At 24.1% G+C, this 20293-nt stretch overlaps 3 protein-coding genes across 7 annotated transcripts in view; 1 reads left to right on the forward strand and 2 right to left on the reverse strand.

The window, feature by feature from the left end:
* LOC126895576 (Golgi-specific brefeldin A-resistance guanine nucleotide exchange factor 1) overlaps positions 1-9648 on the forward strand; it is a 17417-nt gene extending 7769 nt beyond the window's left edge. For 2 of the 4 annotated variants that reach the window (XM_050667593.1, XM_050667594.1), the window contains exons 11-34: positions 2301-2416; positions 2886-3027; positions 3088-3200; positions 3436-3638; positions 3703-3826; positions 3908-4116; positions 4178-4414; positions 4482-4581; positions 4792-4968; positions 5027-5150; positions 5220-5362; positions 5732-5847; positions 5916-6075; positions 6133-6328; positions 6400-6533; positions 6596-6788; positions 6842-6987; positions 7063-7221; positions 7307-7504; positions 8053-8166; positions 8231-8408; positions 8487-8721; positions 8785-8879; positions 9485-9648. In XM_050667593.1, coding sequence (XP_050523550.1) covers positions 2301-2416; positions 2886-3027; positions 3088-3200; positions 3436-3638; positions 3703-3826; positions 3908-4116; positions 4178-4414; positions 4482-4581; positions 4792-4968; positions 5027-5150; positions 5220-5362; positions 5732-5847; positions 5916-6075; positions 6133-6328; positions 6400-6533; positions 6596-6788; positions 6842-6987; positions 7063-7221; positions 7307-7504; positions 8053-8166; positions 8231-8408; positions 8487-8721; positions 8785-8879; positions 9485-9531 — 3659 coding nt within the window. In that variant the 3' untranslated portion in view covers positions 9532-9648. Of the gene's footprint in view, positions 1-2300; positions 2417-2885; positions 3028-3087; positions 3201-3435; positions 3639-3702; positions 3827-3907; positions 4117-4177; positions 4415-4481; positions 4582-4791; positions 4969-5026; positions 5151-5219; positions 5363-5731; positions 5848-5915; positions 6076-6132; positions 6329-6399; positions 6534-6595; positions 6789-6841; positions 6988-7062; positions 7222-7306; positions 7505-8052; positions 8167-8230; positions 8409-8486; positions 8722-8784; positions 8880-8948; positions 9016-9484 lie in introns of those variants that run through there. The other 2 variants (XM_050667596.1, XM_050667595.1) reach the window with 2 other exon arrangements.
* A 777-nt stretch (positions 9649-10425) lies between these two features.
* Positions 10426-13548, reverse strand: LOC126895581 (DNA polymerase subunit gamma-2, mitochondrial). 2 transcript variants are annotated; one of them, XM_050667603.1, is made up of 8 exons: positions 13404-13548; positions 13087-13318; positions 12876-13011; positions 12639-12744; positions 12411-12587; positions 11729-11915; positions 11441-11664; positions 10427-11129 (listed from the first exon to the last, which is right to left on the reverse strand). In XM_050667603.1, the coding sequence occupies exons 2-8, from the start codon at positions 13307-13309 to the stop codon at positions 11070-11072; spliced, it is 1113 nt and encodes a 370-aa protein (XP_050523560.1). In that variant the 5' UTR covers positions 13310-13318; positions 13404-13548; the 3' UTR covers positions 10427-11069. The 2 variants fall into 2 exon arrangements, with proteins under 2 accessions (XP_050523559.1, XP_050523560.1); XM_050667602.1 differs by having other exon boundaries at positions 10426-11129; positions 13087-13414.
* Positions 13549-14241: 693 nt separating this feature from the next.
* On the reverse strand, positions 14242-19837 carry LOC126895577 (transcriptional regulator ATRX homolog). Its single transcript, XM_050667597.1, has 2 exons — positions 19688-19837; positions 14242-18212 (listed from the first exon to the last, which is right to left on the reverse strand). The coding sequence occupies exon 2, from the start codon at positions 18191-18193 to the stop codon at positions 14474-14476; it is 3720 nt and encodes a 1239-aa protein (XP_050523554.1). The 5' UTR covers positions 18194-18212; positions 19688-19837; the 3' UTR covers positions 14242-14473.
* Positions 19838-20293: the final 456 nt, after the last annotated feature.

The following is a 20293-nucleotide window of genomic DNA, read 5'->3' on the forward strand; positions in this document are numbered from 1 at the left end:
TGTGTCTGTTACCACTTTTTCTCAGCTCTCACCGAACCAATTTCTTTCAACGATACGTCAAAAGATCACAAATCGTATCTAGTCAAAGACATTACCCTTAAAAATTGAAAACATTTCCGTCGTTCCCTGTAAATGGGAGAAATCTCCAAAAAAATTAAAAAATTAAAAATCGGTAATTTTTTCAATTTTTTTTACTTAATACAATTATTAATACAATTTTTTCATGACAAGTACTATTTATATACATCTTTCATTTGACATACTTTTTTTTCTAATCGGACTAATCCTTATATACAGGGGGGTTCAAAACTAAAAAATACATATAGAAAGTAGAACTTTTTCAACTTAACTTTTGAAAGTGTTCTGAAAAGTCTGACACTTCTATATTAAATTAAATCTTATATAATATACTTTATTATGGAAAAAAAAATTGCGGACTTTATTTAGTCTTCACGTTGAAAATGGCTACCAATGCTATTTTTGTGTTAAAATTCTTGGTTTTGTATTTTATTTTATTTTAAAATACATGACAAGGGAAGTACACTGATTTTCATAAATATTATACCAATCTAATTGACATATTATTAAAAGTTAAACATATTTAAATTTTTTTGTTCCTTTCAAGTCGAAAAAAAAAACTTTAAACTTTGAATTAGCTAAATTACCATTTTTATTAAGTGACGAATGCGACGCACAGTTTCTGAGACGGCAACTATTTTTTACTTAAAACTGCAATAACTTTTTCAAAATTGAACAAATCAATATAATTTTTTTTTAATAGATGCATAATGTCCTTATCTATCATTTGGTATATTTTTTTTATAAATTTGACCCTTTACCTGGGATTCAAAAAGACAACTTTTTCACAAAAAATTAACTTTTTCAACTAAACTTTTTAAAGTTTTCTGGAAATACTGACACTTTTATATACATCTTAAATTAAAGCTTATGTAATATATTTTATTATGGAAAAAAAAAATTTCGGATTTTATTTTGTCTTCACGGTGAAAATGGCTACCGTATGCTATTTTTGTGTTAAAATTCTCGATCTTATATTTTACATTTTTAACTTTAAAATGCTATAACTTTTTGAAAAATGTATGGATCAATACAATTTTTTTATGAGAAATAATATTTATATACCTTTTTCATTCTAATTACTTTTTTTTAAATCTGACCATTTCCCTTAATACAGGAGGGGTTCAAATCTTAAAAATGCATATAGAAAGTAAAACTTTTTCAATTTAATTTTTGAAAGTGTTTCGAAAATACTGACACTTTTATATATATCTTAAATTAAAGCTAATGTAATATACGTTATTATAAAAAAAAATGTTCATGGTATAAACAGACATCAAAGTTAATAAAAAAAATAAGATTATTGTAAAAAAATTCTTTTTTATATTTTTAACTTTGTAATGCTATAACTCTTTGAAAAATATATGGATCATTATATTTTTTTTGAGATAAGTACTATTTATATTTATATATTATTAATATATATATATATTCATATATTATACTTCTAAATCATAAAACTTGTAATCAAAATATAAATAATGAAATAGGAGATCCTGTAGCTTTTGGAATAATCCATTAATTTTTTTAAATTAAACACTTCAGATTTACATCAAAGCGTTTTTTATGATAGTGATTTTAATCACTGTCAGATATCATCTATGTTGGATCCAAATATGAAACCTGACTGTGCTGGGGTTTTTTTTTTATATAAAAATAATGATTTTTTTATTTTAAATATTTTTAAAATTACAATTAACAAGGTCTTAGCATTTTTTGTCTTTTTGCAAATATGACTAATGGGTCGATAACAATTTTAGGGAAAGTAATTTTTGAGTTATAAACATTTTTATATATAGAGTAGGTATGTTTTATGTGAGTAGGTTCAGTGCATACTGGTGTACTTTTATTAAACATACTCCTTCCACGTTACACACCCACTCTATATATTAAAATGCATGAAACTTAATAATTACTTGTCTTAAAATTGTTATCAATAATTAATAATTTTTGTAAAAATGTATTAAGTTATACTAGGTTAGGTAAAGTACTAAAAATTGATCATTTTATCAAAAATTTAATCTTTTTTTTTTATTGTTAAATCAAATAATAATAAAAACTCAATTTTAATGTTATCTAAGAATGCATAAATTATTAAAAATAAAAAGTTACAACAAAATGTTAATCGTATCAAAAGTTATAGTAGTTGTTAGATACATTTGTTGTATTCTATTTTTTTTATTTATATTTATATTCTTAATTATAAAACAAATTTATTTTAGAATGCATTGTGAAATTATGGAAGATTCCAGGTCTTGTAACTGAACTATATTTAAATTATGATTGTGGACTTTATTGCTCAGATCTTTATGATGACATAACTAAATTATTATCAAAAGTAAATATTTAAATTATATATAATGGAGTCAAACCTTTTTGCAATTGTGAAAAATTTGTTGTTTTTACTACTTTTAATAATTTTATTTACTTTTTTTAAACATTATACATGAAATATTTATTCAAATAATATTTCTTTTGAGCTGTTAACTAACTTTTTAGGATTTATATTTAAAGAAAAATGAAAATAAAATCAAATTATTTTTTTGGGGGATATGTATGCTCAAGTTTTATTGTATTCAAATCGTTTTACTACTGTGACATGATAGTGGACCCTTCTGTTTAATATATCATATTAAAGCCAATCTAATTATACATTTACTCATAAATAATAAATTAAGCAAAAATTTTTTTTTTTTTTTTTTAAAGTTGATAAAAATTTTTATTTCATTTTCAATTTGCTATAGTATATTAATTTTTAAAAATCAGAAAGTAAAAATTAACAAAATAATAATGTAAATTTTTTATAGAATGTCATTCCACTGAATGATATTTACAGTACACATTTACTGTCCATGGATGCTCTTTTAGCTGTCGTTGATTCTATAGAAAGACATTGTCATAATCGCACCCAATTCACTCAAAAATCAGAAAATAGTTCAACTTATGACAGTAATTTATATTGAGACATATTTTTTAATTTATGATTTTATATAAAAATAATAATTTTAGTGTCTGATGATCAAAAGTATGAAATTGAAACACAAATAGAAAAGTGGTCTACAGATATTACTATGAACATTCCAAGTCATGAAGAATTGATGGCTATCAAAAGAAAAAAAAAGGTCATTTATTATTAGAAATGTTACTACAGTAATCTCTTGATAGTATTAACTTTAAGTAGTATAATAATAATAATTATAAATGAATTTCTGCTTAAAAATGTGTAGAAATAGAAATTATGTACAGTACTTTTACTTTAGGAAAGTACACTGTAGTGTTAATATATCATTTAATAATCATTATTTTCATATAAAAGTTAAAATAAAAGCTTTTAAATAAAAGAATCTATTATTACAGTTATTATCTTCGGGCACAGAAAAATTTAATACTAAACCAAAAAAAGGTATTGAATTCTTACAAGAACATGGTCTTCTATCAATACCATTAATTCCAGCTGAAATTGCTACTTTTTTAAAAGAAAACCCACTTTTAGATAAAAAAATGATTGGTGAATACATAAGCAATAAAGTTAATGTGGAAATTTTAAATAGTTTTATTAAGTTAGTTATACATTTATGGTTATTTTATAAATTTATGTTTATACTTTTTTTCAATTTTGTATAGTTCTTTTGATTTAAGTGGCACTCGTATTGATGAGGCTCTTAGAATGTATTTGGAAGCATTTAGATTACCAGGAGAATCACCACTTATATCTTTTGTATTGGAACCTTTTACTGAATATTGGCATGTAAGATATAAAATATGTATTTATAATAGTTGTAAATTATTCTTTGGTCAGTAAAGTCTTAAATGTTTTCAAATGTTTCAGAAATGTAATGGAGAACCATTTGCAAATGCTGAATGTGCGTTTTTATTAGCCTATGCAATAATAATGTTAAATGTTGACCAACATAATCAAAATGTCCGAAGAATTGATCAACCTATGACACCTGAAGCATTCAAACGTAATCTGAAAAAATTGAATGGTGGTGAAGACTTTGATCAAACTATGTTAGAGGAAATATATAAAGACATAAAGTAATGAAAAAACTTGTATTTACTTTAAGTTAATCATTAAATCATAGAATGATTATTTTAGAACAAATGAAATTGTAATGCCTGCCGAACAGAGTGGTACTGTACTAGAAAATTATTTATGGAAAGTATTACTTCGACGTGCTGTAGGTAAAGATGGAACCTATGTACAAGCACCAAGTGGTGTTTTTGATCATGCTTTGTTTTCTATATGCTGGGGACCAACATTAACTGCTTTAAGTTCAATTTTTGACAAATCAAACCATCAAACTATTTATACTAGGACTGTTTTTGGTCTAAGGTTAGATTTAGGAATTAATAAATAATAAATTAATAAATTATTCTCAATAAAAATATATATATTTTAGAAAATGTGCTTTTATTTGTGCACATTATGGTATGTGTGCAGAATTCGATAGTTTGATAATGTCTTTATGTAAATTCACCAACCTACAAAATAATCCAGATGTGAGTTTTTTTCAAACTTATATTTAACATTCTCATTTTTGAACTATTTCTTGTAGTTCAAATTATGAAGAAACTATACAGTTTAATCATTTTAAACAGTTGAACCTTGATATCTCAGTATCAATGTACTCATTCCTGATTAAGCTGTATAGGCTATTTCTATAAATGTATTTAATTAAAACCAATATTTTAGTTTTAATTAATTTTTAGTGCCCTGAAAATATAAAAATACTATTTGGTAGCAATCCAAAAGCTCAACTAGCTATTCGCACTCTTTTTAGTGTTACCCATATGTATGGTGACATTATTCGTGAAGGATGGTATAGTTTATTTGATATTATTTTGCAATTGTACAAGTGCAATCTATTACCAACCATATTAGTTGAGGTAACAATAATGAAAAATATTTCATATTTAATATGTATTTAAAAAAAATTTAATTTAGTCGGAAGATTTCTTGGAATTGAGTGGTAAAATTTCATTAATTCGAGAAACAGTTCCTCCAGGATCACAAAAATCAGACGCAGGAATATTCAGCTCTTTATACTCTTACATAGCATCTGGTGGTGGTACTATTACATTAAAATTACTCATTTATATCAAGTATTAACTTAAAACTTTAATGAATGTGTTTCTAGAACCTACTTATCATAAAATACAAACACCAAATGAAGCAGAACTAATTGAAGCTGCTAAAACTTGTATATCAGAATGCCGTTTAGAAAGTTTGATAACCGAATCAAAATTTCTTACAATTGAATCTTTAGAAGCTTTAGTTAGAGTAAATATACAAGATCATCAAAATTTAATAAACTAGCGGATTTCATAAAGAAGAAAAAATAATATTGATAATTTTTTTTTTTTAATTTCTTTTTAATACATGTTTTTTTTAATTTATAAGTCATCAGTATTTCTTATGTTCATCTTGTATACTTTATAAGGGTATCGACTTAATTTTTAAAATGGCAACATACATAATACACATGATTAATAAATTCAGAAAAATAAGTGTCTTAAAGAAAACAACAAATTATACATATTTTTTTTATTTTATTGATAAACCTGCTAGTTCGTTAAATTTCAGTGACTATGTATACAAATGTATTTATCATAAATAATGTTCAGTCTAAAATGTAAAAACAATTTTTAGGCACTCCTTGGAATTTTTTACAATGCTGATAGTGTACTTATATTAGGATCACGGGAAAATGAAAATTCTGCTTGTTTTCTACTAGAAATGCTTCTTAAAATAGTTTTACAAAATCGGTATACTGTTATATTGACTAAAATATTTATCTAATAATTTTTTTTTACAGTTAAAATTTATTTTTTAGAGATAGAGTTAACACTGTTTGGGATCCAATAAAACAGCACTTATACAATCTTCTGACTAGTGCAATTAAGAACAAACATAAATTTCTCTTAGAACGTACTGTTGTTGGGTTAATGAGATTAGCTTCACGATTAATGAGACGAGAAGAAATCAGTACAATGGTAAAAATAATTATCTGCCTATTATACTTTTACTAAAGACTTTTATTATACTCTTAGATATTACAGTCACTTAGTATGTTATTGTTACTTGATACAAATTCTTTACAAATAGTCGGAAAACAAATAGCATTTGGAATGTATGAATTGTTAAAAATGTGTGCTGCAAATATTCATACTAAGGATGATTGGGGCTTAATTTTTACAATATTAGAGTATGTAGGAGCTGGAGTTGTTATATCTAATAATCATCCTGGTAAAGATGAATACAATATTTTTTGATATGTTATTAGCTTTATTTTAATAAATATTTTTTTTTATTTATAGACAATAATTCGGATCATGAACCAATTAGTATAAGTGATAATAATGATGATAGCGGACTAGATGTTAAATCTGTAAATAATATTTTTTCACCTTCATCTTCATCACTTGATAATTGTGATGTTGGTTGGTTAAAAGTATGCCAAGTCAAATCTTATTTAATTGTTTTAATTATTTCCTAAGTCCTATTTTTTTCTAGGTTGAACAGAATAAAGGAGTTTTAGAAACACGAACTGAAAACACTATGTTTACTCTTCATAATCCATTTTCATTTGTTAAGTGTTGTGAATGTTTGGCTTTTTTGGTACGCAATATTGCACATATCACACCTTACAATTTTGCCAAGTGTGTTTCTGTTATAATGAATTTTGCTCGGGCTAGTTTGCAAACAAGTAAAATAAATTGTGTACTTTTTTTACAAAAAATAATTAAAACGAAATTTTAGGAGAAAAAAATATGCGACAAAAAAATATGAAATCCAAAAAAAAAACAAATCAAGTTTTAAATAAAATTAAAAATTCTAGTCCATATGATGCTGATGATAGTGATTCTGAGGATATTCCTAGTAGTTATTCTCAAGTTTCTATTCAAGTAATTATTTTATTATACATATATATTTCATTAGAAGTTGTGAAATTGGTATAATAATGTGACATTTATTGGAAGTTATTAGATCTCATGCATACTTTATATACAAGTACTGCAGACATATACCGTTGTTGGGCAGAAGAAAATCCTGATATGGAGCTCATGTCCTTGTGGAATCATGGTTGGTGTCCACTTCTTCAAGGGATTGCTAGTCTCTGTTGTGATTGTAGACGTGATGTAATTATATAAAAAAATCACTATTTTCAATTTTCAATTTTTAATATTATTTTATTTTGTTATTATTCAAATATTCTATTGATAGGTAAGAATGAGTGCAGTCACCTATTTGCAACGAGCTTTACTTATGCATGATTTAGCAACACTAAATGGAGACGAATGGGAAGCATGTTTTCGGAAAGTTTTATTTCCTTTAATGAACAGGCTGTTAGAATGTGGGAAAGATATTGATCCAAGTGGATTAGATGAAACCAAAATGAGGTCTGCTACACTTTTATCTAAGGTATTGATTATTTTTATGAAATAATTAAGAATATTGCAAGTACATTATTTATGAAAATAAATAAGTTAGCTGCATGATTTAATTAGTAATTAGAATAATTGTTTGGAAAAATGTAGTACATAGATTAATGACATATTTAAACTATTAGATACTGTAAATTATTGTATGGCTATATAAAATTTAAACTTTAGATCTATGGCAGTGTAAAATAACCATTTTAATTTTAATTACTGTAAAATAGAGTGTAACAAGTTATGAGGGTGAATTGAGTCAATGTCTGAAACATTATTGTCAATCAATTATAACAGTCGTAAAATTTATCAGAACTATGTGGTATGTTACCTAATGTTCTGATATATTATGTAACTGTTATAACTGATTGACAAGAATGTTTTGGACACTGACCAATTTACCATTGTGATCCATTTCACTCGATTTTACGGTACATATTTTTTTAAGTTATTATTTTATAATGTACAACATGATTGTATTAACATTTATATTTTTCTTACAATGAAGATCAAATTTAACATGATTATCTTTTTTAGGTTTTCTTACATCATTTGGTGCAATTGCAATCTCTGTCGTCATTTGTAGATTTATGGATTACACTTTTAGAGTTAATGCATAAATTCATGATTTCTGATAATAGTGATACACTGGTAAGAATGTTAACAATATTTAAATTGGTTCATTGAAAATTTTTTCCTATTTGTTTTATTTTAGAATGAGGCCATTCCTGAAACTCTAAAGAATATGTTGTTGGTAATGCTAAATGGTAAAGCTAACAGTAAGGAGGAATTACATAGTAAAAAAGTATTTTGGGATGCTACTTGGGTCAAAGTTAATACTTTTTTACCAAATATGGCCAAAGATTTATCACATTATCATAATAGACAACAAGGTTAACATTATAAAAATCTTTTAATGCTTGATTATTTAATTATACAAAATATTGAATTGTATTAATTATATTTGAAAGATTCTGAAGCTCAAAATGTATCAAACTCTGTAAATTTTGGACTATCAGATACGATCCCTCAAATATTGGGTAACTCTAATGTATCAAATTATCAGTCACCAAATACTTTGGATATCTCTCAAACAAATATTATACCTCATATGTCTACTTCACTGCATTCAAAAGTTAATCAGTCATTCAATAGTCATGCTACAATAGTTACTTCAAACTTTATTAATAATTCACACTACACAGGGTAAGTTAAAAATAAAGTATAACTATTTAAGAAAAAATTAATATTTTGAATTTAATTTAAAAGGGATGATCAAAATGATGAATTGATTGCAGTTATAACTACTGTTCCCATATCACAGCCATACATACCTTTGATCAAAGAAAATTCTAATGGAATTGGTGAGCCCCATACTTCTAATATTTTTCAATTATATCTAAAAAGGTTCACCTGGCTAAATTTTTATTTAGTATGAAAATATTTCAATTTTTTAGGTTATTTGCAAGTTCAATGAATTATCTATGAAAAAAGTTTATGGTATTAAATGTTTTTAACTAATAATTGTTACATTAAAAAATATGCCCTATTTTTCTACTCCAAAGAAGAAAAAAACTAGTTTAATTTTAATGTTTTTTAGATTATATTTCATTTTTAGTCATATAGCTATAATAAAGCTGTACCTACTTTAATGACTAAAAATAATAATTTTGAGATGTATTTTAAATTATTAAGGCTATTTCTAAAGATAATTAATTTCAGTTTTTAAAAATGAGGTTATGTTAATTTCTTATTGATTGAATAATTCCAGAGTTTAATTTAGGTAAAATTTTTCAAAAACCACTATAAACCCCTTAAAAATTTAATACACCTTGTAGTATCCAATTAGGTATAATATAAATTTACAATTTAAAACATAATTCCCACAATTCTTCTTTTTGAAGTGTCATAGTTGTTGATGCTAATGTTAATTTTTAATTTATTATTATTTTTTGTTTCTTATTTTCAGAAAAACTAACCCAAAGTGATAACAACCAAAACTCAAGTGACAATTAATTATCATATGTGATAATTTATTTTAAATATTCATGTTTAAAATGATATGATTACTCATGTTTTGTTCAATTATTTTTATTATAATTATATAGTTAATAAATTTTTAATACCCTGAAAGTAACTTCTTTTATTTTAAAAATATTCTACAATTTTAGTTACTTTGGACACAATAGAATTGTACAAGTTTACTTATTTTTTGAAAAGTATTGTTGTAATTTTAATTAATTAAAGTTCAATAAAATAAAAATATTTAATTTTAATATTCTTTTAAAATAATTATATAAATTAAAAGTGTTATCATACAAGATAAAAATAATTACTATCAATAAAAACTTAACAGGTTCTTAAAATGTACTTTTTTATAACTTCAATCAATTATAACAATTATACTTAAAATCATGAAGGTAGTTACACAATCAGCTTATACAGAGTAGAGTTTTCCATTAAACTGAAACATTACTTCAGTGATATATATATATATATATATATTTACTTATTTAAGAAAGAAACTAATTATTATTGTAATTTGATAATATTACTGTAGTTGTAGGGCAATGTTAAATGTCTATTGACTGGTAAATTTTCTGAATATCATTCATGCAAAAAAAATAGCCAAAAAATTTTTTTAAGTTCTTAATATACATATTTAATATTTTTGAAAATCCAATATTTATGGTATAAGTCCAAGATATAAGATACAATAGTTAGTATCTAATTATGTTTTTATAATATTTAAATAATAGAAAATTTGTACAGCAAGAAAATGTATGGAGCAGCTTAATAAGTAATTCTAAAAACTAAACGATGAATCTGCATTTGTAGTATGCATAAGGTGAATCATGGGAGAATTAGAAAGAAGAGAAATAGTTTGTAGTGTTTTGGTGTTTATATTTATTACAAAATACTACAATTAAAATTTATAATAATTAATACTTTTTAATAATGAAAAATAATTTTATACGTACATAAAAAAAGAGTACAAATAAAAAGTGTCACTGGATTGACGAACAGCGCGAGAATAAAAAAAATACACGGAGTGTTATCGTACTGCAGTACATCTAAGATAAAACATATAAACATATATAAACGCATTCATTGTGACATGTTATTTAACATCTTTGTTAATCCCTACAAGAGTAATGCGGAATAATGAAATGCACAGAAGAATGTATAGAACTTTGTAAAGATATTTTAAAATATACACAGGAAAGCATTCAGGAGAATCAATATTACCACGCAAAAGAAAGGAAAGAAAATTAAGATTTATATCATGTCTACAATAATCAAATACCAAGTTTTTGGAGGACTGAAGAATAGTCATGATGGGGGCAAGGGATATTAAACCTGTGAGAAATGTTTTTAAAAATTTACTACAGTAACTAAACATGTAAAAAAATTTCACAATAAATTAGATCTATTATATTTTATTAAGTACATAAACATAAGTACATTTATTAATAATTAAAGCAGAAATTTAACATACAAAATAAAGTTTTCTTTATAATTAATATCTTTGTTATTATTTACATAAATATTAACTAATAATTTTTTACAAGAAGTTCAACATATGAAGTTAAATTTGCTACATGGATTTTTTCCTAAAACAAAAAGAAAATATTAAGTTATAATAATACATAATCATTATTATATATTTATTTACATAATAAATAAACTTTTTAATAAGTTTTGTTAAAAATGTATTTTTTTTAAATATAATACACAGTTTAATAACAAATATAAGTAAAAATAATTTAAAATATACTTAAAATACATCGCCTAATTTATAAAAATATTCTGAATATTGGGTGAATTATAAAAATATATAGATAAAAGTTTAAACATTTCATAGATAAAAATATGTTAGTATTATTCAAAAAATGATAAATACTTTTGAATACAAATTTCATACCTCTAGAGTCGTTTCTATACTTCTTAAACCTATAATTCCATTATCCAATGTAGATTCAGTTAACACAGCTGTGTAAGGTATTCCAAGACAATCGGCATCAATGAATTGAGAATCGAGGGTTTTTTTAGCTATATTTGGTGACAACAATGTTGAAACACCAGCTTTTTTTAATCCTAATCCTAAATATACTGATAATTGTCTTAACTCATCAGCTTTTTTAGCATCTAATTAATCATTATTAATTATATAAATAAAATACCTTTAGAAATTTAAAATGTCATATATTACTTGATAAAGGTGAGGCAAATGTAATTTTGTATGGTGCTATTTTTCTATGAAAACGAAATGTTTCTCTTCTTTCATTATGGTATGGTAAATCAGCATAACCATCACATAATAACACCAAAGATGCTTTTTCCAAACTTGTTTCACTTTCTATAATATGAGGCAACAGTTTTTTTTTACCAACTTTAGCCTAATTTTTTTTATAAAAAATAAAAATTAATAAATGAAAACTGATTTTATAAAAAAATAAAATTTTAGAGGTTAAAACAAAACTGGTATAAATCAATTTTTGAGTGAAATGAGTTTGATTTGAAAATAAATATTTTTTATTTATTTTATTATTAATATTATTATATTATTATTAATATTATTTATTTATTGTAAATATTTTTATCAAAGTTATAAATAAAATTATGCTATGAAGAGTATTATTGAATTTTTTTTATTTGCATTTATATTAGTTCATATAGAATTAAAGTATTTCAAAAATTCCCCTAAAAAGCTGTTAAATTTGATTTACACCACTTTTGTTTTACTCTCCATAATTTAGTAATAAAAAGATCACTACTAACAAAAAGTAATACAATAATATTGTACCTACCAATTTTATTAATTTTTTTACCCAATCAATTATATTTACTAAAATTTAACTTACTTTATATCAGTTTTTAAAAAGTTTACATACTAAAAATAACTCTTGATTAGTTGGATCCAGTTTATCTAACAGCTTTGTGCCAATATTACGTATAGTTTCTATAGTTTCTTGACCCCAATCAAATTCAACTTTAATTTCTGTGTATTCTTGTCCACTTTCATCAGTCAATATTTCAGTTAAGGAAAACTTTCCTGGATTTGCTGAAAACTAATGAAAAAAATTCTTTTTTCATAAAACTAAATTTGTTTTATTTTTTACCTTTCTCCACCAAATTTTTCGTTGACGTTGCCAATGATAAAAAAACTGTTGTCCTTCTTCTGGAATGCAAAATGCTATGTATTTAAGCCTTGTATATTGTTTGGGGCTATAATAAAAAAAAATATATTTAACTAATTGAATAAATAAATATTTAATCTTAACTTTATTCTTATAAACATTTTTCTAAACTGTTCTAATTACATGACAATAATTAACAAAAACAAAAAATTACATTACTTAAAAAGTGAACTTTCTTCATTGTTTCGATTTACTATTAATGTATTTTGCTCACATTGACTTCTAGAATCAGTTATACTAAAGGGTAAATGATTGTTACAAAACAATTTTGCATTTTCATATGAATCTTTGAGACCTTTATAAAATTAATAATTTTAATATTTTTTAAAAGTATTGATATTGTAATTTGACAATTTATTAAGTTTCTTACTTATAATATCATCAAATTGGTTTTTGTGCATACCATAACTTGTTTGAAATACAGATTCTTCTCTACTGGTAACATTACTGTAAAGCCATTCATTTCTTATATTCTGACAGAGAAGCTCACCAGAAGGACCATACTTTAAATACTCAACATAATTATTTGTTATAACTGGTCTTAAAAAAGCATATGTTTCACACATAGATAAAACTTTCTTCATTAAACTCATTTTATAATGCTATTTTTGCAAATTTTATGTATGTATTAATGATAAAGTATAATATAATAGTTCAAAATTGTATTATAAATAAAATATGATTTACATATAGTTTAACAAAGGATGAATAAAAATTTTAATCTTGATCAAGACTTGTACGATTGTTGGGTGCAACAAAGTAATCTTCTTCTACAACAGACGCATTACCTAAAATATTTTTTCTAGTTGTTTTATCTGTTGCTAAATCTTCCCTTAATGGCGTATTCCTGTAAAATTGTAGACAAATTTATCAAGAAATTGGAACTACTAATAAAAAATATATTTTGATACTTCCTAAGATCTATTTAATCATCCCTAATAAATAAAATGCTATAAGAAAAAAATGAATTTATTATGTACTTTAAATAATATCATATTTAGAGTGGAGATATTTTATGAAAATATTTATGAATCAATTAAAATAAATAATATGAGATAAAATAGTATTACTTGGATCTAATAAAATTCTTAAATGAATTATTTATAATTATTAAAAGCAAAACTTCCAATTAAAATAAATATTTTTTTACTATTATAACTAGTATTTATTAATTTTCGATAGTATCATTCATATTTAAATACAACTAGATTAAGTATTCACAATAAGTATTGCAAATTAAAAATCCCTGAGAAATTAATACTTTAACTAAAAGTTTAATACTATTTGTCATCAATCATAAATTTATACTAAAAATATAATAAAAATAATATTAAACAATTTTTCATACTGAACCTATTAGTGAAGTAAAAAATTAATAAAAAACATCTGAACTAAATCAGTAAAATACATACATTGATCGAATATTTTAACTATTTTGAATAAAGATAATTATTTGAAAATAAGATAAGAATCTAAATTAGTGGATATTGACAATCCAACAAATTAATAAATTATGATAAAATAATAAAATATAGTAGATTTTATATTAATAAAATAACAACTATACATAAATACATAATTTAACCTTTATACATAAAATTAACAGTTATTATGCAATAATGTTAAACAATATATACTAACAGAAATAATTGTACTCCATAAAACTATATACATGATACTTAAAAATTAAGTAAATAATTTAAAAATAGATTATAAAATATAAAACAGTAAAATATAATACATTCATTCAGTCTTATTTATCTTGAATTACCAGAGCGATTGCAAATATTATTTTTGAACTGAGGATAATGGTGATACCTTGAATATTGATTTCCACGTCTATGGTAATAGTTATTCTGTTCCAATGATTCATTTTGATTTAACATATCTGATGAGTAATGTTCCTCAGAATTTTGTTTATAGTTATGTCTGTTCGTTGATTCTGTATTTGCTTCTAAATACTGGTTAAATTCTACATGGGAAGAATTAATTATATTTTGGGTTTTAGATATGTTTCTAGTTTGTGCTTTTGAATATGGTGTTTGCCTTTTATCAAATCTTGGAAATCTTTTGTGATTATTAAAAGTTTTATTTTGAAAATGTCTAAACTGATTTTGTATAGGTTCATCCACAACAGAAAAGTTTTTTTTTGAATAATTTGTTTCTCGCATTGTATTTAATTTGCTACATTTTAGCTTATTTTGAGTTTTAGTAGATGCACTACTTTCACTATTATATGAAATATGAGACAAACAATTTTTATTATTAAAAATTTTTTGATGACTATTTTGATTAGCATTGCTCTGTGATGTAAAATTGTCTTGGATTTCACTTGGTACATTTTGATTATCATAAGAATTATGAGAATGAGATAAAGTATTTTTATTATTGAAATAATTACGAAGATTTTTTTGGTTAGTTACATTTTGTGAAATACTATGTCTTGATGTATCATTAGGCTCTGGTATTCCACTATCCATTATTAATGTTGATAACATTTTAGGCTGTTCAACATCTTGAAGATTAAGTGGAAATTTATTTTTTGAACATAACTCATTATTTTTAAATGCCAACCAAATAGCTTTCTTTTCTTCACTAGTTAAATGATTTTCTACAGATTCTACAAGTAATGAATCATGTTCCTGAACATTATATATACAGTCTAAATTATTTCTAATTAACTGATTTAAAACAGGGTCTTTGGTATTTGGTACTAGAGAATAATGAACCTTAAAATGAAACGAGTCAAAAACAAATAAATCATTAATTTGATTAGAAGAAATCTGTCTGTAAACATGTTGCATGTCAACAACACTACTACTAATTCCAAGTTTAGAAATTTGTCGATAGTAAGCTTTAGGCTCAACAGTTCCTTTTGCTAATATTCTATTTACATAAACTGTTTTAGATTGTCCAAAACGCAAACATCTATAGATGGCTTGAATATCAACACTTGGATTCCAAGAGGCATTGAGCAGTAACACACGATTAGCTCCTACCATATTAAATCCAAGTCCTCCAGTACCCATAGACAAAATAAAAACTCTGGAAGAATTTTCTGAATTATTAAAAGCTTCACACATTTGATTTCTTATAGTTACAGGGGTTTTACCATCCATTCGAAAATATTTCTCTCCTAATATCCAATTTTTCTCCTTTTGCAGAAAATATTCCAAAGCATCCATAGCTAGTGGAGATTTCAAAAAGCATAACATTTTTTCATTTCTCTTTTCACATTCCTCTATCATTGCCAAAACATAAGTTATTTTATTACTTTGCTTAGCTTCGAAAAATCTTGAATCATCTTTATAGTCATTAATCCATTGTAAGGCTTTTCTTAACTTCTCACCTAACACAGTTACTCCTTGATCTGATGATTGTCTATAATTTTCTAGGCGTATAAGTCTATATAAAGTTAGAGGGTGCAATGTTATCAAAGTTAATACATGTAAACGCCAAAATACATTAGTTCTATCATTAAAATTTTGATCATAATGTAAAAATTTTTCATACAATTCACGTTGAAACTCTGACATATTGATTTCCACAGTGTATTCAACTTTTTCTGTGAATAGACTTGTTAAACTTTTATCGTCAATACGATGTACTGTATTTTGCAAAAGTCTATGTAGTATAAAAGTCCTTTCTTTCATCAATTTAACAGCGTCATCACTGGAATCTATAAATTGCCCAGAATCAATGGGCTTAATAAAAGTTAAGGCAAAATCACCGAAGTTTCCAAGTATGTTTGGTTTTACAAAATCAACCAAAGTATAATATTCTTTTAAAGAATTTTGCATAGGTGTTCCAGTTAACACTATTCTTCTTTTTGTTCTTATTTGTGACAATGTTTTTAATAATATTGTATGAGTATTTTTTATATAGTGCCCTTCATCTAAAATAACAACATCAGGTCCAGGATTAATTAAAGTATGAGAAAATGCTTCTCGTAAATCTCTTTGATTACAGTTAACTAAAGACTTAAAATTTTCATAACTCAATACTAGGGCGCCTCCTTTTGATTTCCATGTAGCTATATTTGTTATGTTGTATAATTTATTAGTTTTAGGCAAATCATAAACTTTAAATACTTCACTTTTATCAATATCTTTTAACCACTTATAAATTTCATCAATCCAGTTATATATTAGTCCTGGTGGACAAATAATCAAAAATGTTTTTATATTCAATTTTGGTTCACTAAGTATTGTATACATCAAAGCAATTACTTGCAACGTTTTACCAATTCCCATACGATGAGCTAGAATACAACCTGTTCCATCAGTAGAATTACTTTTTTCAATTGATTCAAAAACTGTATCCCATAAAAATCTTATTCCTTCTACTTGATGTGGCTTTAATACTTTACTTAACTCTTTATTAACACATATTGATGGTATTTGATTAACTACATCAAACTCTAATACTACATCATGTGGTCGTAGTTTAATTTTGTTAACAATATTCATAACTAATGTATTTTGAGCTTTTAAACGCTTTTTCTGACGAATATCTAATTTTCTAGCCTCATTTATAACTTCTTCTGGAATCTTTTGTCTCACTTTTTTAGATTTTTGTGTCAGAGAACTATTATTCTGTGGAGACACAGTAAAATATTTTTTTCTTTTTTCTTTTGTATTTATTGCAGTTTCAAAGCTATCATTATCAGATAAAATATCAGTAAAATCCGAACCAATAGCATAACTTTCTAAATCATCAGCATCACTTTTTTTTGGTTCTTCCCACACATTTCTTTTTAAACATTTATTGTAATATTTGGATTCTTCTAATTCATCATCTGAAGATAATACTACAGTTTCTTTAGAACCAATAATACTTATTTTTTTCATTGTATTAGTATAAATATTTTCATTTTTAATTTCTTCAATTAATGAAAGATCATTATTTAATTCATCATGAGATTTAACTCTAATAGCATTAGATATTTGAAAAGTGGATGGTAAATTTTTTTGCTCATACATTTTGTTTTCTGTGCTTTTCTCCATATTTTTATTATTATCAATGTTACAAATTGAATTACAAGAACGAGCAAAATTTAAAAAATTAGTTTCATTTATATTTAGCTGCTCTAAAACATGAGAAAGATTAATGGCAGTGCTCTGAACTAACCCTCTGATTTTGTAATTAAAGTTAACCGTATCAAAAACGTTTTGAATATCTATATTATGACTTTGTAATTCTTCTAATTTGGTCATCAACATTTTAATTATATTAAAAACATCAGTCAAAGTATGTTTATACTTATTAGAATACAACATATATTCAAAAGTTTGTTTTAAATCAGGATGCTGTGTCATGAGTTCTAGTACAGATCTATCAGGTGTTTGGATATTTTTTGTTTTCTTAAGATTACATTTTACTTTTTTACATGGTTGTTTTTTTTTTCCTTTTTTGGTTTGTTCTTGTTTTTTTTTAATTTTATTTGGGGTTGATGCTTCTGCTGATATTTTCCCCATTTTAATTTAGGTCCAGAATCTGAATAACAAAAAATTTTCTTATAGTAAAAAGACCTGATCTTCATCTATATAAAAAAATATGTATAAATTTATATAATTTATCTATGTAATACACATTGTATAAAATAATATGACACGTTACAATTATTTATAATAACAAAAAGATTGTTAAAAACAAAGAAATTATAATTGAACTAACAGACAAAATTATAAATAATTTGTTCAAATATTGAAAAGTTAAAAATAACTTAAAAGTAGTAAAAGGTTAGGGAGCAAAACCTTTTATTTTACTAAACAAATGATATGATTAAAATTTAACGAAAATATAATAGTTGTTTTACAAATATATCTATAAGTTGTTATCAGGGGGTTCCTACATTTATCATTTCGCTCCAAAGATTCAAATACTTTGAATATTAAAGTTTAATTTCTAATACATTATTTCCAATGAAGATTACTTTGAATATTAAAATATAATTAAACAACTTTGTTACAATTACTTTAAAATCAATATTTATATTTTAAATTTCAGAAAAAATAATATTTTCAATATAATTGTCTAAGAGTATATAATTAAAAAAATTAGGATAACCTCATTTACTATAATTTATAAATATCAATTCTAAACGTTTTAATTAATAAATAGATTATTAAAAATTAATTTCTACCTTAAATACCTAAATCATTACCTGAGACATAATGATTCGCTGAAAACAAATTGGACTAAAGAGGACAGGATAATATAAATTAGTTAAATTAAAACTAATAAATAACTGTTAAATAAAGAGTACTGAGGGGGTATGCATTTTTGAAAAGTATTCACATTTTTACATACATTTTTTTTTAGGGAGCAATATATTAGAAAATCTACTCTAATAATTTTTCTGAAATTATGCCTATATATAAATTTAAGATTGTAACTAGTATCCATGTTATTATTTGAGGATACAAGGGGTGAAATTACGTTAATATAATTATTTATTAATTAACATATAATTACAAACTGTTATTTACGTAAATATTAATTTATAAAAATCTATATTTTATCCTCTTGTCAATTTAACAGATGGGCATTTTAAATTTATCTCACTCCCCTTTTTTTTAAGTGTAATAAACATATGTATAAAAATTAACTAAACTAATAAATAATACATTTTTTTAGTATTAAGAATAAATTATTTATAAAACAAAATGAATAAATTTCTATCACATACACAATTCACCATAAACAAAAAAATTATTTGTTATAAAAATATTAAAACACGAAACATTTAAAATCCATATTAAATATTTTAACCCATTTATGCCTAAGGTTGAAAAATTATTAATATTTCTTGATTTGATGTTCCATAAGTAGGAAAATTTAGTATGGCATTCACAATGTTACCAAGTGCCCAACTATACTTAGGACATTTGGAATAAATGTGTTGGATAATTTATTATTATAACAAATTAATCAACACCAATTAGAAATAGAATTTTTTTAATACATACCAGTTTTCTAATACGGTGATCAATGGATCTACTTCTTTAGTGTCAATATGCGTTATGCTATCAGCAAATTTAACTGATGCACATAAAACTTCAAATCCGCTACGCTCTGTGAAACCAACTAATGATACAGTTTCTAAACGTTTAATCAAATCTTCGTTCAGAATTAAATTTCTTCTCGTCGTACTGTAGTTAAGTCGAACGAGCGGATTAAATATATTGACGATTTTTTTAAGCAAAATTAATGATTTAAACATGATTTACGCAAATTTATAGCACATTTTCCACGAGGAAACTAGTTAACTACGTTCTTAAATAATGAAACAACTTTGAATCACTGAATGAAATTAATAAAAAAAAAGTATGCAAAGTGCGTAAAAATAAAAAATATTAATACTAGTAGTAAACCAATTAATCTAAAAACTAATTTAGATTAAATGTCGGTTTTAATTAAATTATTAAAATCGTAATAATTGTTACATAAGCTTCGTTCGAAAAGCATGGTCTAGTGATAATGAAGCCGTCGAGTTGTAAAGCGGGTTTTTATTTAGTTTATATTGAGTATCACCAGTGTTTCAGTATTTTGATTAATGAAACATATGGTGATGT

Source organism: Daktulosphaira vitifoliae, unplaced genomic scaffold (genome assembly GCF_025091365.1).
Source record: "Daktulosphaira vitifoliae isolate Bord-2020 unplaced genomic scaffold, ASM2509136v1 Scaffold_1, whole genome shotgun sequence".
Lineage (NCBI taxonomy): Eukaryota > Metazoa > Arthropoda > Insecta > Hemiptera > Phylloxeridae > Daktulosphaira > Daktulosphaira vitifoliae.